This window comes from Vitis riparia, chromosome 5 (genome assembly GCF_004353265.1).
Source record: "Vitis riparia cultivar Riparia Gloire de Montpellier isolate 1030 chromosome 5, EGFV_Vit.rip_1.0, whole genome shotgun sequence".
Taxonomy (NCBI): domain Eukaryota; kingdom Viridiplantae; phylum Streptophyta; class Magnoliopsida; order Vitales; family Vitaceae; genus Vitis; species Vitis riparia.
In genome coordinates, this window is record NC_048435.1 from 24,376,571 (window position 1) to 24,402,213 (window position 25,643).

Below are 25,643 nucleotides of genomic sequence, written 5' to 3' on the forward strand. Positions count from 1 at the left end.
CAAATAAAAAAATATATATAAAGTCAAAATAATAAAATTTATGATATCCTTTTGGTATAGAAAAATTATTTTGATGTCATATAATAAGACTCAAAAGCCTGTATCTTTGGATTTCATATAACCTACGACTGAGACTGAGCCTGAGCCTGAGCCCTCCATTGATTTGAAGTTTTCAAGGTGATAAAATATAATTAATGATGTGGACTATTATTTAAATTTTGGTGGGGACTCTCCTCTTGTTGATGAATTTGGGGCCATGTTGTGGTGGGGGGCCCAGGGGCCCGGGGGGAATCTAATCCAAATCTGTTCTGCTGTAGTTAATACAATTTAAACTTTTTATAGAAGAGTAAAGCAGTGTGTTAGTGTGGGTGAGACTGCGAGACACTGGAACGTGCCACCTATCCAACTATTGATAATAGTTTTGGCATTCGGAATGCATAAACGCAAGGCATACGCGGCCGCCTACTGCTGTCTATATCCGGCGCCCCACTACCTCTTCACTAGTGGCCACAAGGCCCACAACCACTAGTCAAATGTGGTGCCCACGGAAGGCCAGCCCAGCATATTCGTGGAAGAAAAGAACAAAGATGCATGACACTTGCCGATATGAAATCCTAGGGTTCAGCCTTCTAGCTTTGCTTCTAGAAGATGGCACCTTTTTCCAAGGTCGCTCCTCTCCATAAGTTGTGAATTCGTACCGTATTTTTACACCTTGGGGTGTGTGTCTTTTTTTTTAATAATAATCTACTGCAGAAGGTACCATCAATGTTATTATCTTATATCTAATTTTTTTATATTTTACGTGTGATGTTATTACTTATTGTTTTATGTTTTAAATTTTTATTCAATATTTATAGAGATGTAAAATCCAATTCGTTTGTTTTTCTTTGCTTTGGCTTTCAGACTTCAGAGGTAACAAATTGCCATACATGAGCAAGGAACACGTCTGCCCCAGCATGCTCAACTTGCATTTCACCCAATTTCCCCCACAAACTAAAACCCAACCTTTTGTACTTCAACCCTAAGCAATCCCAATGCCCAAACAAACCCCAATCTGCCACTCTCCTTTTTCTAGTATATAAGTACCGTGAGTGTTATATGGTGATACATCTTTTTCTAACACCCAATCTCACACTCAAACCTGAGTAGACTCGAGAGTAGAAATGGGAGGAGCCGATTCCTGTAATTACATTGATGAAGCGGGTGGACGGCGGCGGCAGCAGCAGCAGCAGCAGCAGTTGATTCCGGGTCTGCCTGATGAGATAGGGATGGAGTGTTTGGTTAGAGTTCCCTATGGATCCCATTCACGCATGAAATCGGTGTGCCGTGGGTGGCGTACCCTCATTTCTCATCCTTCATTTTCTGAACAAAGAAGAAAGGCCCGCACTGCAGAGCATCTTGTCTGCCTTGTTCAAGCCCTCCCAACTCCCTCTACCATCCACGCTGATGTTGTGTTGAAGGAGAGGGATGACAAGAGGCAACGGCAGGAGGAGGGTTGCCAATATAATCATCCCTCTGCGCCTCCCTATCAATATGGGCTCAGCATATTCAATGCCACCTATCAGACATGGCACCAAATGATGCCCAGTTCCATTCCGATGTTCTGCCACTGCGTCGCGCTTCCTTCATCAGGGAAGCTGCTCCTCCTGGGAGGTTGGGATCCCACCACCCTCGACCCGGTTCCCGATGTCTATGTGCTCAATTTAATTGGCGAAGACGGGGCGAGGTGGAGACGCGCAGCCCCAATGTCGGTGGCGCGATCTTTCTTTGCTTGTGCCGTGGTGGGACGCTCCACCGTGTATGTGGCCGGGGGGCACGACAGCCACAAAAACGCTCTGAGATCGGCGGAGGTTTACGACGCGGAGGCAGATGAGTGGAGGACGCTGCCATCCATGTGGGAGGAGAGGGACGAATCCCAGGGGCTGTCATGGGAGGGAGATTCCAGGTTTTGGGTGGTGAGTGGCTACAGCACAGAGAACCAAGGTCGGTTCCGCTCCGACGCAGAGTGCTACGACCCGGAAACTGGTTGTTGGTCCAAGGTGGAAGGGCTTTGGCCATTTCCAAGCAGCAGCCCCAGAGGTTGTGTGAGTGTCAACAGCGCCAGCGGCAGAGGACAATCTAAACACCAGTGGTGGCGGATCGCGGGAGAGGAGCAACAGCAGCAACAAACTGGGATAGGGGAAATAAGGGAGTACGAGAGGGAGGCGGAAAGGTGGAGAGTGGTTAGTTCGATTCCACTTCCACATCCAGAATTTGGGTTAGGCAGATCATCCAAGTGTGTCGTCAGTCTTGATGGAGGTGGGGATGGCAATAGTAGAAGAATGTTGGTGATGAGCAGTGGTGGGGAAGGGAAAGCAGGGGCCTTCATTTTGGAGAGGAATGATAAAGGGAAAACCAAGTGGAACCACGTCCATGTTCCTCCCCAATTCACGGGGTTCCCGTACTCTGCTGCCCATCTCCATGTTTGAGCTGCAGGGTTAATTGAATTTTTCCCTCTTGTACAATTCAGTTCTACTGTTGTCAGTCTTCATCTCCTCCCTGTTTTGAAGGTTAATTGAATTTGAGAATCAACTTAATGTCCTTTGTATGAAGTTGAATATGGTATTTATCTAATTCTGACTTTCTGAGGAGTAGATCATGTTACTGCTGCTACCGGGCTCCAGCACACCGATTCCATGCCTCTAGGATTGAAAAGTAAGTTCCGCCGCTAGCTTGAATAATCTCATTTTGATTTTGGTTTTAAATTTGTTTCTATTTTTTTAAACGTCCAAGCATCCTCATGATACATGGTGGAGGTATTAGGCAGGTATCTAATATGAGAAACATTACTAAGAGGCGAAGACCAAAAACTTTGCTCATAAAAACCAACACTGAAGTTCTGAGCTGTAGACTTTTTAAACTTTGGGCATATCTAAGACTTTTAGGTAAAAATGGCATTTTTTTTCTCTCTGTTGTCCTATCATGGGCTATCATGGGCATGTAGGATTGTAGGTGCCATGCGGCTTCGAAAGAGACACCTTCTCAGCTTATTATTTTCAACTCAGGCCTGAGTTGCTCTATACTCTATAGGGCTTCTAATATAACTAAAGTCTAAATGGTAAATACATTCTATCCTTTTTCTAAAATTATATTTTTAAAGAGAAATAAAAATAATAGGGTCTACAGATTGAACTATCATTAAATTAATCATGAAAATTATGACCTCCTACCTTAATAATTTAATATAACAATTATCAAAACATAAAACATAATTTTCAAAAATAATTTCAATTGTTTTTATTCAAACATGGAGAATAGCCTTTTTGCGCCTTATATTCTCTATGAAGGTAACATACTCTTAAAAAATAAAAAATAATCTATTTTAAAAATAATTTTTTTAATTTTTTGTTTTTGTTTTTGTTGTGTATGCGGAAAGGAATAGAAACTTACCTTTAAAAACGTATTCAAATCATAATAGTGCCTAATTGCTCAACGCTTGTAATACGATGATATAAAATGGTGGACATATGGGAGGAGCATGGTTGATTTGGTGCGCTACGCAGTGGCGGTCGTTGGTGGATGGGAGTTGGCGGTTGTTTGCTTGAGAACAGTGATGAGTGAGGACAGGGGGGGGACAGGGACAGAAGCCGTTGATTGAAATTTAAGAGATTGGGGGTGTCAGGAATGAAGGTAATTGAGAAGATCCGGGAAGCAGCGGAAGTGGGGAAGGCGGTGTTCTCTTTGGAGTTCTTTCCGCCAGAGACAGAGGACGGAGTTGACAACCTGTTGGAGAGGATGGACAGAATGGTGTCCCACAACCCAGCATTCTGCGACATTACCTGGCTCAAGTAGTCTCATTGGACCCTGAAGATGCCTCTTTCTTGTTGATGCAGGCGAAGCATATCCGAGCCAGATATGGTGATTACTTCAGCATCACTGTTGCTGGTTATCCAGGTTGCCGCTTCTCTTCATTTCTTGATTTTTTTTTTCTTTCTTCCGTCCATTAATCAATCTTCTTCTCAGAGGCCCACCCCAATGTGATAGAAAGAGATGGCGTGGCTAATTTGGAAGGATACTGCAATGAACTTGTAAGAGGTTGATGCTAGAGCAGATCTTATTATCACTCAACTATTCTATGATACTGATATTGTCCTCAAATTTGTGAATGGCTCTCACCAAATTGGAATAACTTGCCCTATTGTTCCAGGCATTATGCCCATTAATAACTCTAAAGGGTTCTTAGGCATGACTGGTTTTTGCAAAACAAAGGTACGGAATCTTCATTAACATTTCAGGTTATATTTAGGATAAATATCATCTCAGATATTTCTTATTAAAACAATCATCTCAGATGTCTGATTATTCTCCATAGAGCATTTAAGTTGTTGATTGTATTATACCTCAAGTTGCTTAGTGCTTAATAAGTTGAACAAGTTTAAGTAGGCTATGTTCATTATTAGATAGAGGTGTCAACTGATAGTTAAATTAAAGGTTTCTAGAAAAGTCCTTCTGTTCTAATACATCACATCTTAATTTCAGAGAAAATTAATTAAGTGAGATCATGAATGAGTTTGGTGAAAAAGGAAAGGAAAATCTTAGTAGCTTTTTAAGATGAAAATTTCAGAATACCCCACCATTCTGATGGGAGAATTATCAATATTCATAAGCACATGGTTTATGAAATTTGCATAGAATCCGGGTTCAGATGATCCCATTAAACAAAGTTCTTATACTTCTTTTCCTTCCAAATACCTTAGGCAATTAGAAAGGAGAAAAAAACTAATGTGCCTAGCTAACATCTCTTGAAAAAGACACCATCATTGCAAATATCACGATGACATCTCTTTTTTGGGGACTGCCACCTCTTCTACTTGCCACCGCAACCCCATCATCCATCGATCCAAACTAACCATGGTATGCCCTATTACTTACTCGCCTTGAAAAGATGCAGCTTAGGGAGGAGGACTTTAGGGGCTTAGTCTCTAATTGGGGAGAGAGTTGCATCGTTTTGGGGTTTCATGGTAGGTAGTAAACTAGGTAACTTAAAAGAGGATTCAAAAGGTGGAAAAAGAAAAAAATGTGTTTGTAATGTTGTAGTTCAGAAAGGGTCTGCCTAGCATTAGATTAGGTGTTGGGGTTTGAAAGAAAAATAGGGTGGTTTATTGATGGATGAGTTGATGACCAAAAAACTTTGCTAGATGGGATTAAAATCCTTTGGTGGAAATGGAAGAAACTTCTTGGCGATTGTAAATCCCAATTCTATGGCTTAAAGAAAAGGATAGAAGCACCAAGTTTTTCACAAAATTGTTAATGCTCATGGGAGAGGAAATTCATTTGCAGTTTAAGGATATGGATATGATTTGGCTTTCAGAGAACTTAAAGCTGAAAAATGGGACTGACTTTTTAGTGGTCACTTTTAGATCCAGAGTATTTTTGTTCTGGAATTGAGGGGGTGGTTTTTGAATAGTTGAATGAGATGGATCAAGCGAGTTTTAGAGGGTTCTTTTAGCAATAGCTGCCTCAATTGACCTAGATGGGGGTAAAGCCTCTGGTGAATGGTCTCGCTATAAACTTTGGTAGAGTTGTTGAGCCTTGGTTTATGTTTTTCAATTTCTAATGACACCCGTATGTTTATGATGCTTCATAGGCGCTTAAATGCTGCCTTCTGAATGTTGATTCCAATAAAAGAGAGGCATGAGACGTTATGGAATTTAGCTGATTTGTTAGATAGATAGAAAATTTTAGTGGATACTGGATATGCTGAAAAAAGTTATTAGGAAGGTGGTTTCTAGGGTGCAGATTGCTTTTTCAGTAAGTAGGCAAACTTTGGTGGTTCTTACTACAAACAAAGCCATTGATTCTAAAACTAAAAGCATGACGATTAGGCTGGCTTGCAAGCTAGATATGGAGAAACCTTATGACCGTGCAAATTGAGATTTGTTTTGTCATCAATGATGAGTTGTATTAGGCTTTTTGTAGTAATGAATGGGGTAGATTATATTACATCTTCATGATTCAATTTTTAGTTTTGGTCAATTGGAAACTTTTAGAGCTTGAGAAGGTTGAGTTATGGGACCTATTCTCTTAACCTTTTTTGTCGCCTTCCATTTCAGTGATGGAAGGCTTCAAGTAGCTTTATCTCATGAATAGTAGAAGGGGTTACACTACTGATTTTTGAAGTGGAACTGATGATTCTTATTTTGTAAGGCAAACATAAGTAGTTACTTCATTTGAGATGGGTGTTCTCTGTTTTTGAAGCAGTTTTAGGTCTTAAGGTAAACTTGGAGAAGTTTGAGTTAATCTAGGTGGGAAAGGTGGATGATGTGGAGACTTTGGACTCTGGTTTTAGATGTAAGTGGGGCCATACTACATACTTGGTTTGGCCCTTGTGACTATTATTTACATCCTCTTCAGCGTGGGATCCAATCAAGAGAATTTTAGGAAAATCTCAGCCTTTTAGAGGAGATGATACTCATTGAACGGTGAAATAATGAAACTTTTAAAAGGCACTGTTTCTAGTCTCCTAAGTTATTTTATGTCTTTTTTCTTATTACTAGAAAGACTCAAAGTAAGCCTGAAAAGATACAGAGGGTTTTTGGTAGCCAACAGTTTGTTTTGAACAGACTGGGAAGTGGTTTGGGCATCTCAAGTCTGTAGACTCGATAAAATTTACTTAGAAATGGTCATGGAGGTTTGTAGGAGAGTGAGATATTTTATGGAGAAGAATTATAATGGAAAAGTATGGAAAGTAAGAGGGAAATTGGTGTTAGGGACGTTAAGGATTCTGAGATGGACCTCCAGAAAGCGATTAGGAAGGCAAACCAAGTTTTGAACTGAAGTCTGGTGGAGAGAGACTTTTTCAATCTATTGTTGCTGGTCTCATTTAATCTAGCAGTAAGCCAGAAGCGGACTGTTTGGATGAGGAGAAGATTCACAAGATGCCTTTTTGACTGGGAGTTGGAGTTAGTGGAACGTCTTTGCAAATTCTAAACTCTGACTGTTCATGAAGGTGCTGACAAGTCAGATGTCGGTGTTGAAGGATTTCCAGAAAGGAATTTTCACAGTTGGGTCCCTGTACAAGGTGTTGACTCCAGGTCCAACTTTATCATTTTCTGTCAGAGATTTGGGACTTTACAGTACCTTCCAAGGTGGCTTTCTTTGACTGGGAGGCAGTGTGGAGAGAATTCTGATGATAGACATGATGGATTAGTTACCTGGTATTGCCTGCGCACAAAAAAAAAAAAAAAACACAACAACGAATAAAGGAGTTGGCAGATCACCTTCTAATCCATTTGAACTGCACGTTCAGTTTATAGTGTTTGGCATTCTCTCTCTTTTGGTTGTCTCCAGTCTTTGTTGGATGGCATGTAGTTTTATAGAAAAAAAAGACACATTCAACTAGGAGAATAACTTCCCTATGTTTGTTTTGGATTACTTGGAATCAATAAATGAGAAGTATCTTTGAAGAGTAGAGTGGTCAGGGTTAGTTGTGAAATATCAGTTTCATAGGGTACTTGATAAAGGCCTATTTCAAATTTTGACCCAAAAGCTCCCCCTCCCGAAAGGTCTGCTATTACACTCTTTCCTAATGCATCAAAACAAATATTGAGGAGCTATTTGGCATACCTTGCTTCTCCACTTACCCAAACCCCAAACTTTTTATCCCATAAGATGCTCCTTATTGGCTCTAGAAATTCCAATTGCATTTCAAAAAATCGTCAATAAAAAGTCCAATTAGCAACCAAGTTTTAGCACAGTGAGTTAGAATGTGGTTTGCCAATGCATCACTGTACTTGTAACAAACATATCAATCACCATCGACCAAACCCTCCTAATCAGGTTGTATAGGTTATAATCTTTCCCCATATCATTTCCCAAGCAAGAAAACACACCCTTAAAGAAGTGGTCACATTTATATTTAACTTTTTCTTTTTGTCATTCATGGACCTTTTTCGTATCTTGTATGCTCGGTTGTGCCTCATTTGGTTAGCTTGTTAGTTTCTCTCACACACCATCACACAAAATATGCACTTAGGGGCCTTGTTCATTTTTTTTCTAAAGTCGGGCATATATTTATTTTGGATACAAAAAGTCTAAGAATTTAAATTTTATCGAAAATCTAAAATGGTCTTTGTATTCAAATTTTAGACAAATTTAGACTTATTCAAGACTTCAAATAAAAAAAGGAAAAGAAAAAAAGAAACAACACCTTAATTTACCTGTAAAAAAAATATATATATACTATTAAGCTACCAATTCAATCCCAAAGCTTAAACTCTTTTAAGTAATTGGAATATTTGCTATTTATATCATGCAAACATGAGATTTGGCTAAAGCCCTTACTTTCTACTTCACTGGTTACTTTCCTTGGGCTTGCATGTGCACTCAATTGTAAGAAGAAATATATATGATGAGGTTTGAGTGTATAATGTAACGACCTGCACCCAATCATGTAGATATTGTCCGTTTTGGGCCCAAAGGGGCCCTTATGGTTTAAAAACTTGTTTATAAGGTTAAGATGAGCTCATACTTATATAGCGTTAGGAACTTTCTTTACTATCCGATGTGGGATATCACAAACAATCCCTATGCATACACAACTTCTTCGTTGTGTCTCATGGGATTGCAGGATCAAACAGACAAACATCCTTTATGGGGCCAAATAAACCCCTACATCGGGATCGGAGATTGACTCTGATACCATTTGTAACGACCTACACCCAATTGTGTAGATATTGTTTACTTTGAGTTCAAATGGGTCATTACGACTTTAAAATGCGTTTACAAGGTTAATAGGAACTAATACTTATATAGCGCCATAAAATTTTTCCCCTAATTGATGTGGGATATCATAAACATTTGCAACGACTTGCACCCAATTACGTAGATATCGTTCACTCTGGGCCTAAAGGAGCTTTCACGGTTTTAAAACATGTCTACTTGGTTAAGAGGAACCTATACATATATAATTTCAATAACTTTCTCTCCTATCTGATGTGGGATATCACAAACAACCCCCTTTCATGCAAACACAACGTCCTCGTTATGTCCCATGGGATTGTGGGGCCAAACAAACCTCCACACCAGGGTTAGGGATCAACTTTGATACTATTTGTAACAACTCGCACCCAACTGTGTAGATATTGTTTGCTCTGAGCCTAAAAGGGCTTTCAAGACTTTAAAATGTGTCTACTTGATTAAGAGAAATTCATACATATATAGTCTAAGTTACTTTCTCTCATATCCGATGTGACATATTACACATGACCTCATATAAAATAAGGCTTTGATATCATATCATGGAGGCTGCCAAATTACCTAAGGATATGTTTGGTTCTCGAAAAGTTGGAAGGAAAATGCAAAAAAAAAAAAAAAAAAAAAAAAAAAAAGAGAAAATAGAAGAAAAGAAAAAAATGAAGAAAAACAAAAAATAGATTTAAAGTCAATAAATTATTTTTATATATTATCTCAAACTTTTTTCACTTATTAACTCTTCTACATAAAAATTAAATAATTTAAAAATATATAAATTTCTTAATAATTTTAATTATATTGATTTTTTTTCTTATTTTCCATGATAAAACAAAACATGAGAAAATCATTTTCTTTAACATTTTTTTTCTTTCCCTAGTACCATCGGTAAGGGACTCATGAACTCTTGTAAACAAGGCTCTAATACTATGTTATTTGACAAAAGAGTTGTTTTATTCACTAATAAAATAACACAAAATATATATTATAGTTGTTAAGGAATTATTAGTAGTTATTTAATAAGGGGTAATCAATAGTCTTTAAAACCATGAAAGACTAAATTAAACCTTACTAAATAAAATTGTTACTAACAACCCTAATACAAATACCATGTATATTCACTACAAGAAAATTGACTTTTAGCGACAAAATATTTTGTCATTGAAAGTCTAAATTTCGTCTACAAAAACATTCCCCAACGAAAATTCTTTCGTGCCTTGTTCGTCGCCCTAGACCCGTCGTTAAAAGTTTCGTGACAAAAATCTTATTTCGTCGCCCAAAGTTTTCCTTGATGAAATAAAATTTTGTCACTGAAGGTGTTTTCCAACGAAATATTTCATCGACAAAAGTAAGAATTTTTGTCACGAAAAAAATAAAATTTGTCCCAAAAGTCGTCAATATTTAATGCCGACGAATTTTATTTTTATTGCCAAATGTTTTTGGTAACAAATTAATTTCGTCGGTGATAGTCTACCGTCTTTGTTAGTTGTCTTGGTCACACCCCAGGCCTTCGCCATTCACCCACAGTGCTAACTCACCCGTCAAACATGTGACCAAGCTCTGATACCACTTGTAGATCGAGGTGCTCCGTACTTCCCAATGGGTCACTCATCCTAAGATTTCTTTGACTGCAGCACGCTTAACCACAGAGTATTTTATGACAAGACTCCCATTTGTTCTGAAAACCAATTGGTGATTAGAATTGGGACCTTATATTATTTAAGGTCACTCTCCATAGTCGACATGAATTTGACTTGAACTCAATTATACTCAACCCAAAATCATGAAAGGGTGTTAGATTCAAGTCATATTGACAAGTCATATCAAATTTTGTCACCTCTAAACAAACCTAATGTTGAATGAGAACAAATTAGAGGACTATAGTTTATTAATAGCTAGAATAAATTCAATTCCAGACTTATGGATTAAAGTGATAAATTTGAAATATAAAATAAAAGTATAATTGAAAGACAGTGTTAGGAGAATGCCAAAGTGTAATACTCATATTGACATTAATAAAATAATGATCAAAATGAAATTAGGATTCTACATCATTTTTTTTTTCTTTCTCTTTCTCATCTATTCCAAACAAAAATATCAAACATAATGAAACACTATAAATATAAATCATATAATAATTTATGATATATTTCAATTATTTTTATAACTACATTTGTTTTAAATATTTGATTAAAAATGCATACAAGTATAAAAACTCCGTTACAAGTTAGTAGTCATAGAAGTTACTATTTTGCGGTATAATTTAAGATTTTATTCTTAATAACCAATCAATTTTGATAAATTAGTAATTAATAATTAAAAATAATAAATATATAATTGATCAATAAAAAATAAAATAACCAATTATTAATAAAGATGTGGTTGAAAACTTTTAAAAAAACTTTATATTTATATAGAATTTCATATGTGCTATATATATCATACATTTTTTATTTTGTAAATATGAAAATAGAGCTAGGCATATAGTACTTACAATATATTATATCATATAATATTTAACTTATACTTATTTATTTATTAATAATATATGATATCTTCGTACACATAAATAATATTTGAAATTTTATGTAGATAGAATGTTTTTATAGATACTAGACAAATTATTTGAGAAAGTTAATTCTGACCAATTATTTAAAAACCAAGTAATAATTAAAAAAAAAAATCTATTAATTTAAACTAGGTAAGTAAATGTTAGTATAAATTTACTTCTTGAGTGGATAAGGTATGGTTTTGAATAAATTTACTTATTCATAGCTAACATAAATTTAATACTACATTGGACTTGTATGGATAACTTTTACCTAATATAATAAAAATCATTTAGTAGTATTTATGTATGTGTAGCACCGTATAATAATATTGAAATTTAAATAAATTTATATCATAGGATGTAATCTTACATATCTTGGATTATCTATTGTTATTATTTATATATATATATATATATATATATATATATATATATATATATATATATATAAATAACATATTACACTATAAATATTAATTGCTTAAATAATTTACATTTTTGTTATTTCATAACAATACTATTATTACATAATAGAACATTTAAATTTAAATAAATCTACATTCTAGTATTTAATTTTGTGGATCCTTAATTTTTATTATTATTTATATAAATAAAATATTATAGTATAAATATTAAGTGTCAACAAATATATATTGTATTATTTCATAGTATAAATAATCTACTTATTTATTAATATTCTTTATTAATATCACAATTTAATAACATTATTTGGTGACAAAATTACTCAATTTGTCAGGAAATAATATAATTACTGACGAAACCATTTTGTAAGCAAAAATAGATAAAAGGTTGTAACTTTTAGTGAGGAAATTATTTTCATCACCAAAAATTATAATTAGTGATAAATATTTTCGTAGGGAAATAGTTTATTTTTGTCACAAAAGTGTTTGCGCAAAAAAAAAAGCGCCAAATTTTCCCGCCACATCTTTTAGCGACAAAAATTTCAAATTCGTTAGGAAAAGTTTGTAGAAAATTGGCATTATTGACAACATCTAAAATTTCATCGGTAAAAGTTACTTTTAGCGACAAAATTAGAATTCGCCCCTAAATTTTTGTCACGAAAAGTACATTTTCTTGTAGTGATTTTATTTATTGTGGACTATTATCATTTTATTATGAAAACTAAAAGAGTAATAAATATGATAAGTGTTTGCGACATCATTTCATCTAGATGTTAGCACTTAGGGGGCAACATCAGAAATCGGAAATGATTGAGACTTCGACAAAACTTAATGTGCTTTTGGGAAGAAGGTAGCATTTTTAGTGTTTTGTCTGGGAATCATTACACTCAATTATCCTAGTAACCAGTACCTAATAAGTTGTGTTTTTATTTTTTCAGTATAACCAGTTTCTAAGTTTTCAGTATAGTTTGAAATATCTTAACTGTTTGTTTTTCTGGTAGATGTAGTAGCTGTAAATTATATGAGGTGGTGGATATGTCTCAGAGGAAGGGAAGCTTTTCCATTTTCTCTATTTTGACTTATGAAAATCGGTGAGGGTGGTCCCATTTTTTCCCCAATCTGATTCTCTCTTGTTTGTTATTTGGTTCTTTTGTTCTTCTTACCACCCCCCCTCCTTGCATTAAAATACATTCTTTTTTTGTTTTTCCTCCTTTTTAGTTTCGTCCAAACCTAACAACTCATATGATCAGATTTTGTTGCCTGAACTCTGCAACATAAGATGTTAAATTAACATCATTGAAGCTTTGAATACATGGGAAAGAATTTGACGAAGGCACTTGAGTTAAAATTTGGTCTCAAGCCTGCTTGCGAAGTTTTGCCTTGAATTTCCCTTTTCAGCTTAGGATTCACTTATGAAAAAAGGGGGCATTTTAAGAATTGTTTCCATGGTGCTGCCATTAATGCTGACATTATGGTGCGTAACTTTTGCACTTTGCTTCTAATTACACATTTTATGTACCATCTGAGGTTATTGCTGCCTTGGAGCCTATCAAGGACAATGAAAAAGCAGTCAACACCTATGGAATTCATCTTGGAACTGAAATGTGCAAGAAGGTTCTAGTTTGTCTCACTAAGATATGCATCGGCAGAATCTTGGGTTAATAGAAGTGGCCAAAATTTCAAGGTTTTGACCATGGAGAGATGGCCTACAAATGTCTTCCGTGCTAAAGAAGATGTTCAGCCAATATTCTGGTACTCAGAATTTATGAAAATCCAATGTCATGATCTAAAAGTTATTTGTTGATTGAAGATGGATCCTTTGTTTGAAGTACACTAATTTTCTTTCTTCTTACTTTTTTGAAAATTCAAATATTTCTCCAATGATGGTAAGTGTCATGGGTATGAAATTCCCACAAATTTTCGTGTCTGTGTGACACTTAAAAGCCCTCTAAGCTAGCCTGCACTACCCCACTTGAGATGGTAGCAAAGATAACCCATAGAAGGCACACAAGATTACGGGTCCAAGCCCTAACTTGTATTTTATTTCCTCACTAAAAAATAACATGGACACTTGTTTAGCAAGACTCCCACTATCTTTGGTGGGTTAATGCTTACTCTCATACCTCCTAAGGAGGTTCTCCTGTCCTCCTTTTATAGGTGTGGCTCCACCCACTCCTTATTTGACTAGGAGTACACAGTCCGGGTCCTACTCACCAACCACTCTTATTTTGACTAGGGACAACCAATCCTAGTCCTACTTTGACTACAATCACGATCACAATCCAAACTCGTACTCAAACTCCAATTGCAATCCCTCTTTTGAGTCCAACTCTGATCTTTCAAATGTCTTTGGCTCATTCCTCATCCATTTAAAACTCCTCATGTTGCTGCCACTTGCATCCATTCACATACCAGCCCTTCAAGCCTCTGATTCAAGGTGCAACATGTCTTCCTTGGGCTTCCCCCAATTCCAAGACGTCACTCTGGTGTGCTGCTGTGTGCATCTCTGTGTGATTCATGTGCATGCCAAGCCCTTTCTTGTCATGCACATCTAAATTGCATCCCTGTCGAGGTAACATGCTCTTGCATCCATCTTGTTGCTGCCACGGCATTGTGCTATGACCAAGCTCCCTATTGGTGGGGCAACGAGTCATGGTGTTGTGCCCATGACTCCTCGTCTTTGTGCACAATGCATTGTGCCCTTGTGCCAATCATTAGGCATCCCCTCTAAATCGTCTTTGTTATGCTGCAGCGCTATGCTTCTTCTAAATCCCTCTTGGTGCTGCAACATGCCATAGCATTGCGCTCATGGCTCACCGAGCTACCTCATTGCACAAGGCATTGTGCCCTTGTGCCACCTTGCCTTAGTCATAGGTCACTCATGGGGCCAAGGTGCTGTCCATGAGGCTTCGGTGCCATATGGTCTGTGTCAAGGGGCTAACACAGTAGGGCTAATCATCCAAGAAGCTATATATCAAGAACCATTGGCTGGGATCAATATGATAGATGCATTCTTGTAATCCATCCTATGGAGCATTGATTGACTACCAGGTAAAGAGGATTATCTGAACACAAATTGTTATTTTCCTAAAAAGAAAATATTTACTTTTTCTTTTACTTGCTATAAAATCCACCAAGACTCCTGATGTATTTGATTTGTGTCATATATACATTTTGCAGTTATGTTTGTCTTTATAATGTAGTTGATGTATACTCACCAGCCTGCCATATTCTTACCCTGCAATTTGTTATAGCTTCACTCTCTCACCTATTTTAGGTGTGATTGACATTACATACCAGTGAAGTATCTAAATCATTTTCTGCTGTGTGTTTATGATCTCTTTTCATGTGTGCACATGCTGTCACCATTTCATTTTATTATTTGCTTGCATGTTTGATTGATATAGTAAAGAGGTTTTTTTTCCCCTCACACAGTGACCATATTCTCTCTCTGTCCCTTTATTAGTGTCCACAGATGAACAGACAAATGAGAGATGAATAAAAAGAGAGGGGAGACTGGAAGCAAATAAGTGGAAATACCGCCAGTCTTGAAAGAACACCAAAGCGTCAAGGCAATTTTCGCTTCATATTTATGAAAATACCCTTTCAGTTCTTCCATGGTTTTGATGTATGAAGAAGAGAAATCAAAGTGCTAAAAGGTAAGTGATAAATCATGGAATTTTTCTCTAACCTAAAATCAATTTAAAATCTTACGATTACAAAAAATGTTTTCAAGACTCCTAGTGGAGTAAACTGGAGAGGTAGGATGATTCTCTTAAATCATTTTTTTTTTTTTTTGAGAAGTAATAATGTAATTCAATGTTGCTTGAGGCCACTCATTTGTGCAATGTTTTTGTTTTTTATTTTTATTTTTTGATTTAAAACATGTGGATAGCCATTTCTATGTATTGCCAAATAATAGAAAATTTTCATAAATGTTTCAGAATGCCAGTAGAATGGCTAAAAGATTTTGAGATTGATAGAAACACTTGATGCATAACATACATCTAGATGCAAATGAAACTAGAAGAAAATGATTATTTGAGTATTATTTACAATTACATAATACTATGTAATTGCATAATTTGAAAGAATAGTTGCCATGAATCACAAGTCCTCTCTCTCTAGATCATTACCAATCAATTAATCTATCTAATCTATCCATCTATATATATGTGTGTATAAATAACCTTAGAAAATTGAAGAATAACCAAGAAGAATTCATTATATATTCTATACTATTGGACTAAGGTTTCTCTGATTGTGACTTTTCTTCCTTTTTAGATTTCACACACTGTTCAATAGGGGATTGGGTTGTATATGTAGATAGATAGATACAGACCTCCCCAAAAGGTAATTTTAATATCTTTTGCAGTCAGTTTTGCTACAGTAGCCACTGCTCTAGCTTCATGCCTAAGGGCATATCAATTGAAGAATCAATAAAAGGCAGTGCTCCATTCGTTAGGTTGAAGCTGAAGCTTGCCTTATTATCATTCAAAGAAGTTTGAAACACAATAACCTAAGAAAGTTGCAGAGTGCCTAATGTCACAGGATGCTTCAAATGAGCCTCTTCATGGGTTTATATAGAGCCCAGGAAGCTTTTAGAGACTCCTGGAGCCATCTGCCTGCACTAAGTCATTGGAGGGAAGAGTGTGGAAGGTTCTAGAGATGCCTAGAAATATCCACACATCTCTACACTATGGTGGAAGGCATGAGAGGAGTCCAAGGCTTTCTAGAGAATTCTAGAGATCTCTTGTACATAGGGTTGTACATAGAATTGTGTAGGGTATTCTAGAATCTTCTTGATTTGTAAGAAACCCTCCAAGGTTCTAGAGAGTTCCATTGGTGCCTATAAATAGGTGAGGGCCTCATTTGGCCAAGGCACCACCCAAATCACTTCATAACCAAGCAAGTGAGTCCTCAAAGCACTTGTAAAGGCTTCCTTAAGTAATAAGAGCTTCTATTCTTTAAGAGTTGCTTACTACGTCTTTTACAACTTCTGAGTCGCGAACGTCTTAGCCTAGCAAGCTAAGCATTGGGAGTAAGGCTGACTTAGCAAGATCAAGTGTCTGGACTTGTCTAAGTGCTACACGAGCTTAGTAAACGACTAAGTCCGTGACACTAAGCCCCCTTAGAGATACCGACTTCTGTCATATGGTAATAAATTGCAAAATCAGCAAGTATGATACATCAAATAAAGTAATAAGATTAAACACAGTTGCAGGAACAGGTTGACTTTTCTTTATTTGGAATATTGTATTGCAGTAGTGGCTTGTGGGGGCAGGGGGGCTGAAAAGCCTAAAGAGGCACTCCATCCATAACATGTTCTTCTTAAGTTCTATCTAGCATTTACCTCTACTTATCATATTCCACACACTATTGGCTAGGTGTAAACCTAATAAACTTTGTTCCGCTGCAGTATGCTTTTCTAGTAGTTGAAGAGACTCCTCGAATGTTTTTACTGAACTAGTGATAACTATTGGCCTCCCCCTTTATTTCTGTTGTAAGTTTGAACCATTTTTTAGTTTAGAAATGTCTCATTTGATTGATTTCTTTCCTATTGGTGTTTGTTGCATATGACCCAAGTTGTATTTCCCAACAGTTCATGCGACCACATGCACGTGACAAGAAACTTCAAGAAGAGTGGGTAGTCCCCTTGAAAAGTGTCGAAGATATTCAAAAGGTACAACTTCCATCTTATGGTTTTTCTAGTCTCTGGTCTTTGGTCTTTGAAAGATAATTAAATATAATTTCACATGTAAATATCAGAGGTTCATGAAATTCTGTCGTGGAAAACTGAAAAATGGTCCTTGGTCAGAATTTGAAGGGCTTCAGCCAAACACAAAGATCATCGATGAACCAATAGGGAACATCAACTTAAAAGGGTTTTCTTACCATCAATAGCCAACTAGCAGTAAATGGGGCAAAATTGGACTTTCTATCTGTTGGTAAGTGCAGTGTGTACTATGTAGTCAGGTTCTTGTGAAAAATTAGTTTATTGATATAAGTCAATCTCTTATACAAAAATTGTTTGCTTTGGAGGACATATGAGTGGTACTGTTAAGTGCCATAGGGCATGGAGATCTAATGTTTCAAAGAAGTTCTTCAGTAGCAATGTGTTTTTTTTATTGATTTGTAGATCTATGATATGCTGAATTCTCCATAAACTATCTGTAAGATAAAATCTCTAAAGTTGCAAGTAATAAAATGAAAGTCCAAGATCGTACCTTCAGCCATGACAATTAGATTCATACAAAATATTGATTAGTTGGCTAGTCCTTCCAAGACCTTATGTCCATGCACCAATGGAACTCACATATCTTATTTTGTAGACTAGAGACTTTTATCCCTCTGCAGGAATTAATACAGTATCTATATATATATATATATATATATATATATTCTTTTCTTCCCATCAAAGAAGACTTAGGGTAGTTTGCAGATCGAGTAATATGCCTTACATTTGTAGATATGGGTGGTTACTCCATTAGAGATGTGACCCCACGTTTCATTTACTTTTGGGGAAAATAATATTTAAATGGGCCACAAACTTAAAAATCTTTTATTTTATTAAAACCATTTCCAACATTTCTCCCATTTGACCCATAAAAATTACTTAATATGTATTAATTAAATTAATACATAACATATTTTTTCCTAAATCCTTATACTTAATCAAAAGAGTTTAAAGCACATGAATCATGGTGGTAAGTCCTCTAAGAACGAGTATTATCTTCCATGTATTACAATGTAACTTTTTTCTTTGAATAAGAACAATATGTGAGTTATTCCTTTATGAATGAGCTTTCAAAATTCTAATTCATGGTTTACTTAACATTTGTAACATGCATACCGTCATTCTCTAAACTTTATGTATACAACCAAATGAGAAGAAAAAAATTGAAATAATTGGAGTTTTCATATCGACCAAAACTAAGATAAAACACAAAGGGTATCTCAATTACATGAAATTTACAAAACAACATAATTGAGTCTCATATGGTCAACATGTTCCTTATAAGCCTTAGATGGCAATCCCTTCATCAAAGGATCCACAATCATCAATCTAGTTCTAATATGCTTAATAGTCACCTTGTTTGATTTAACATGTTTCCTAATAGCTAAGTAATTTATGTCGATGTGTTTACTGCGATTTTCACTCTTATTATTCTTAGCTAAAAACATTGTAGTAGAGTTATCGCAGTAAATCCTCAATGACTTAGAAATTGAGTCAACAACTTGAAATCCTGAAATAAAACTCCTCAACTAAATAGCATGTGACATTGCTTCAAAACATGAAACAAATTCTACTTCTATGGTCGAAATAGTAACCAATGTTTGCTTTGCACTTCCCCATGAAATGACCTCTTTAGCTAATAAGAAGGCATATCCAGATGTCGACTTTCTAAACTCAAGGCAGCCAACAAAGTCAAAATCTTGATATCTAACCATATCCAAAGGATCAGATCGCTTGTATGTAAGGTTGTAGTCTTTAGTCCTCTTAAGGTATCACATGACTTTCTTTGACATCCACCCAACATTCCTACTGCATAAGAAATGTCAGGTCTTGTACAAACCTGGGCGTACATTAAGCTCCTAACTACAGAAGCATAAGGAATGTTTTTCATCTCTTTCTTCTCCAAATCATTACTTGGGCATTGGTCCAAACTAAATTTGTCACCTTTGAAAAATGGTATAGTACCAAGTGAACAATCCTTCATGTGAAATCTCTCAAGCACTTGATTGATATAGGTTTCTGACACGAAATATGGGATGAAAAATAATAAGTTCTCTCTCTATTAGACTATACACACGGTTTATATAGGAGATTACAAGAGAAGAAATAAGAAACAAGAGACATAATAGGAAACTAACTTATTCCTAAACTAACTTATTTCTAAATCATAAAACTATCTATTTACAGAAATAGAAAACTAATAAACCTATCTATTTATAGAAATAGGAAACTAACATAATAGGAAAAAAAAATTCTCTTATTCTATTTATAGCTCAACACTCCTTCTCAAGCTGAGGAATAGATGTCTTCCATTCCCAGCTTGAATACAAGATCGTGAAACATTGAACTGTTCAAGCCTTTTGTTAGAATATCAGATAATTGATGTTCTAATGGAACATAGGACATACACACTACTCCTTCCTCCAATTTTTCTTTGATGAAATGTCTATCAATTTCAATATGTTTTGTCCTATCGTGTTGTATAGGGTAATGAACAATATTGATAGCTGACTTGTTATCACAATAGAGCTTCATAGGACCATCCCACTTGATTCTCAAATCATCTAGAATAATCTTCAGCCAAAGTAGTTCACACAACCCTTGAGCAATGACCCTAAACTCTGATTCTGCAGACAACCTTGCTACCACATTCTGCTTTTTACTTCTCCATGTTACTAAATTTCCTCCAAGAAAAGTACAATACCCTGTAGTTGATCTTCGATCCACTAGGGAACCTGCATAGTCGGCATCGGTGTATGCTTTTAAAGCAAGAGTATTGTTCTTCTTGAACAAAATTCCTTTCCCAGGGTTGCCTTTCTAGTAATGTAGCACCCTGTAAGCAGCTTGAAGATGAGGTTCTCTTGGATCATGCATGAATTGACTAATCACGCTCACCGCGTAGGCGATGTCTGGCCGAGTGTGAGCAAGGTATATGAGTCTACCAACTAGTCTCTAGTACATTCTTTTATCCACCATTGGTTCCTCTTTAGCTTCTCCCAACTTGTGGTTTGGATCCATTGGGGTAGAGACTGGTTTACACCCAATCTTCCCTGTTTCTGCCAATAAATCAGTCACATACTTTTGTTGAGAGATGAAGATCCCTTGTGTGGAATATGCCACCTCAATACTGAGGAAGTACTTCAGTTTCCCTAATTCCTTTATCTTAAATTTTGTTGCTAATCTCTGCTTCACTTCATGCTTTTCTCTCTCATCATTTCTAGTCACTATGATGTCGTCAACATAGACTAGAAGAGCAGTTACTCCCCCTGTAGCTGAGTGCTTGATGAAGAGAGTGTGGTCACCTTGGCTTTGTTTGTGTCCAGACTCTTTCATGACTTTTGCAAATCTCCCAAACCAAGCCCTGGGAGATTGTTTTAGCCCATACAGGGCCTTTTTCAGCTTGCACACCTTGTTACTTGTGTTTTCCTCAAATCCTGGTAGGATGTTCATGTAAATCTCTTCATCTAAATCACCATGAAGAAATGCATTCTTAACATCATACTGTAGGAGTTGCCAATTGTAGTGGGCAGCCAGTGACAACAGGATTCTTACAGTATTCATTTTTGAAACTGGAGCAAAAGTCTCCTGATAATCAACTCCATAAGTTTGAGTGTACCCTTTGGCTACCAATTTTGCTTTATGTCTCTCTAGAGATCCATCAGCCTTATATTTCAATGTGAAAATCCACTTGCAATCAACAATGTTTTTCTTTTTCGATCGTTCAACAATCTCTCATGTTTTATTCTTTTCTAATGCACTTATCTCCTCTCTCATAGCATCATTCCATTCCATTTTTGTCAATGCCTCAGAAACAGTGTTAGGAATGATAGTGGTGTTTAGACTCACAATAAAATTCTTGTGGGCTGATGATAGGTGCTTAAGAGACACATAGTGTGATAATGGATAAAGTGGTCGATTAATGCATTCTCTTGTGCCTTTTTTGACAGCAATGGGAAGGTCTAGGTCTAGGTTGTCTGTTGAGTCAGTGGAAGTTTCACCAAGTTGTGTATGTAAAGGTGGGTCTGATCTTACCGTGATTTCATTCCCAAGGTCTGAGTTGGATTCTTGGACTTGCTTTTGTTCTGGAATGGCCTTTGCCCTTGAATACTCCTTAGGAAACTGTGGAAAATTGTGAATGACACTGGTTGGAATAGAGGATGACACAGGTTCTTCATCACCATGGGTTGAGACATGAGGAAGATCAAGAGGTTCAAAGGACTCATAAGGATTATCTTCCATCATTGAAATCTCCCCCTGAAGAGAGAACTTGTGGAAAAAAGGTTTATTTTATGTGAAGGTGACATCTGCAGAGATGTAAAATTTTCTAGCTGAGGGATTGTAACACTTGTATCCTTTTTGAGTGGATGAGTAACCAAGGAAGACACATTTTATGGCTCGGGGGTCTAGCTTGTCTCTATGTTGGCTGTGGACATGAACAAATACAATGCACCCAAATACCCTAGGAATGAGCCCATTTGAGGTTCTGAAGTGTGGATAGAAACTCTTAAGTATCTCGACGGGGCTTTTGTTGTCTAATACTCTTGAGGGAATTCTATTTATCATGTATGTGGCAGTAAGAACAGTTTCCCCCCAATATGACTTAGGAACATTCCCTTGAAAGAGTAAAACTTGGGTTGTGTTGAGTAAATGCCCATTTTTCCTCTCGACTACCCCATTTTGTTGGGGTGTGTTAACACATGATGAGTCATGGAGAATGCCCTGTGATTGAAAATAGGGTGACAAAATCTGGTTGAAGTAATCTCTAGCATTGTCTGTCCTAAAGCTTTTTATTTTAACCCCAGATTGGTTTTGAACCATTGAGTGGAAATTAGGTATAACAATGCTAACATTAGATTTTTGTTTAAGAAGAAAGATCCATGTAACCCGAGTGCAGTCATCAATTAAGGATACAAACCAACGAGCCCCAGAAACATTAGGTATAGTCAAAGGACCCCATATGTCACTATGAATCAAATGAAAAGGATGAGAACTTCTTTTATTGCTAATAGGAAAAGATACACGAGTATGTTTTGCCAATTCACAAGTTTCGCAATGAAATCAGAAATATCTAATCCTTGGAACAAATGAAGAAACATGACCTTTAAAACCCTAAAAGATGGATGACCTAGACGTAGGTGATACAACCAAATGGTATCTTTATTTGAGGAACTAAGAAGAGACAACGACAAATTATTACTAGTTTTTTGAGATGATTCAAGGTGGTAAAGACCGCTCATTTCCTTAGCAAGTCCAATCCTCCTTCCCGAGCCTTGTTCTTGAAGAACACAATAAGAAGGGAAAAAAATAGCATAACATTTAAGATCATGGGTAAGCTTTTGAATGGAAACAAGGTTGGCCGACAATTTTGGTACATGGAGGACATTTTTAAGAATAAGGGTAGGTGTGACATATATGTCTCCGAACCTGCAACGGTAACTAAAGAGCCATTGGCCACTACAATTTTCTTGTTACTTGGGCTTGGGGTATAGGTATTGAAAAGTTGAGATTTGGAGGTCATATGGTTTGTGGCACTGGAGTCTATTATCCAAGAGTCATCATAAACTCTATGTGAGACATTTATGCAAAAAGAGAATGAAGGTGTACCTGAATTTTCCAACATCTTCCACGAAAAAACCTGATCTCTTGGAATTAAGGCAGATCGCGAAACAAAAAAATCAACAGCAATGAAGGCTGGTAAAAGAACACGTGAATAAAAAAAATTCAGCTATGAAGGTCAGAAAAATGGCGATGAAGGCTAGAATGATGTCCAGGTCTTAAAAACCTACAACTCTGATACCATGACACGAAATATGAGATGAAAAATAATAAGTTCTCTCTCTATTAGATTGACTATACACACGGTTTATATAGGAGATTACAAGAGAAGAAATAAGAAACAAGAGATATAATAGGAAACTAACTTATTCCTAAACTAACCTATTTCTAAATCATAAAACTATCTATTTACAGAAATAGGAAACTAATAAACCTATCTATTTACAGAAATAGGAAACTAACATAATGGGAAAAAAAATTCTCCTATTCTATTTATAGCTCAATAGTTTCTTGAGACAATCCTAATATTTGTTGAGATCTGTCTCTCTTAATCTTTATGCCAATGACATAAGAAGCTTTACTCATATCTTTCATGTCAAATTGTTGCGAGAGAAATTGTTTCACCTCATAAAGCAAGCCTAAATCATTTGAAGCAAGCAAAATATCATCCACATATAAGACTAAGAAAATTATTTTGCTCCCACTAACCTTATGGTATATACATTGAACTTCATAGAACACATCTTTGTCATTAGGGTGTTAGCCAAAGCCTTGTCAGAAGTCTCAAATTGTTGCTCAATAGCTTTGAGATATTCTTTTACCTTAGCACATTCAGAAATTGAACCATGGATACTTTTCCCGATACTAGACTTGATAAACATCAAACTTAAGCGATTAGATCACTCCCAGCGTTCATATGATGCTTTCTCAGTTTGGGTACTTGATTTCATAGGAACGAGTGACTCATCCACACGAAGTGCTAAATCAAGGTCTATGCACCCCAATGTAAGGAGAATTTTCTTCTTCCAATCAACATAATTATCACCATTCAAGGAAGGTATACGAGATTAATGAAATTTGGAACAGATATAGATTGAACTGCAAAATAAATGGCAAAGCTTACTATTATGCAATGAAGCAAAAAATTAAAATTTACTCATGTAAATTAATTCAATCAACAAAAATCAACACGTGATCATAAACTTTCCTATGGAAATAGACGCGCAAATGATTTTTTTTTTTAAATTACTTTATAATGGGACTGGTAATTTTAGGCCTATGGGCAACAATTTTTTTTTACCATCCCATCCTAAATAAACACAACATAATAATTACCCTATGGGGTAAAATTATTAGTTTGATGATTATTTACAAATATTGATGTAATTAATTTAATGTGACAAAAATTAAACTTTCTTTTATCGCATAACATTATCATAATCAAGAATGTCGTGGCTATTACTTAATTAATCAAATATTACTTTAGTATGCCATCAAAAATTACCAAAATCAATGGTAAACAAATATAAGTAGTGTTTCTAAATACTACTTTATAAAAAATTAATGTATACAAGTTGTTCACAGTGACAGAGCCAAGATTTAAGCTTAGAGGAGGCAACCTCTAACAAATCATGGGCCTTACTCCAATGGTTCTAGGAATATCCTAGCTCAAGGGACCAATCCATGGTCACGGGTTCAAGTCCTACCAGATAATGTCTATTTCAATAGATAAATGGCAGAACTATATGAGATCATTTATTTCTAAGGAAAATAATATTTTAATGGGCTAAAGAAGTTCTTCATTAGTAATGTGTTTTTTTATTGAGACGTAGATCTATCATCTATGATATAGTGAATTCACCATAGACTAACATCATCTTAAAAAAGTCATTATGTTTAATTTGTTTGTTGGAGTGAATTTGCAGGGTGGGGTGGGGTGGGGTGGGGTGGGGCAGGTGGGTATGTTTACCAAAAGGCTAATGCAGAGTTGTTTTGCACTAACTAGAAGCTGAATGGTCTAACTGAGAAATGCAAGGCTTTTCCATCTCTAACATACATGGCGATGAACAAAGAAGGGCATGGATGTCTAACTAACGTCCGCCAAACTGAAGTTAATGCAATGACACGGGGAGTCTTCCCAGTGAAGGAGATCATTCAACCGACTGTTGTGTGGATCCTACTAGCTTTTTGAGGTGGAAGGATGAGGCATTGGAGATGTTGTCAAGAGGTGGGCCCGTTTGTACCCAGGGGGCAGACCCATCAAGAATTTTGTTGGAGCAGGTTGGTGTTAAAGGTGTTGTTTATAATTGATATATATATGTATATACACATACAGATATTTTCATTTAGTGACAGCAACTAAATAACACTGATATTTTTCAGGTACAGAGCAGTTATTTCTTGGTCAGCCTGGTAGACAATGACTATATCCATGGTGATCTGTTTGCTGTTTTTACAGATTTGCTGCCTGTATAGTTTGTCAGTGGCCTTTTATTGAATTAAATGTTATTTATATTCTTATTCTGATGCAATAAATGTGATCTCTTTAGGTTTTGACATTCCCTGCTTTATAGGGCAAATTGCATTTGTGCCATTCATGGGAAAATTGTCGTATTTCCAATTGTGCCATTCATAACTTGATTTCAAA

At 36.1% G+C, this 25,643-nt stretch overlaps 1 protein-coding gene and 1 pseudogene across 1 annotated transcript; both read left to right on the forward strand.

Moving 5' to 3' along the window:
* The first annotated feature begins 920 nt into the window (after positions 1–920).
* Positions 921–2,633, forward strand: LOC117914537 (F-box/kelch-repeat protein SKIP20-like). Its single transcript, XM_034829886.1, has one exon. The coding sequence runs from the start codon at positions 1,164–1,166 to the stop codon at positions 2,466–2,468; it is 1,305 nt and encodes a 434-aa protein (XP_034685777.1). The 5' UTR covers positions 921–1,163; the 3' UTR covers positions 2,469–2,633.
* Positions 2,634–3,847: 1,214 nt separating this feature from the next.
* LOC117915327 lies at positions 3,848–25,471 on the forward strand (annotated as a pseudogene).
* The last annotated feature ends 172 nt before the right edge of the window (positions 25,472–25,643 follow it).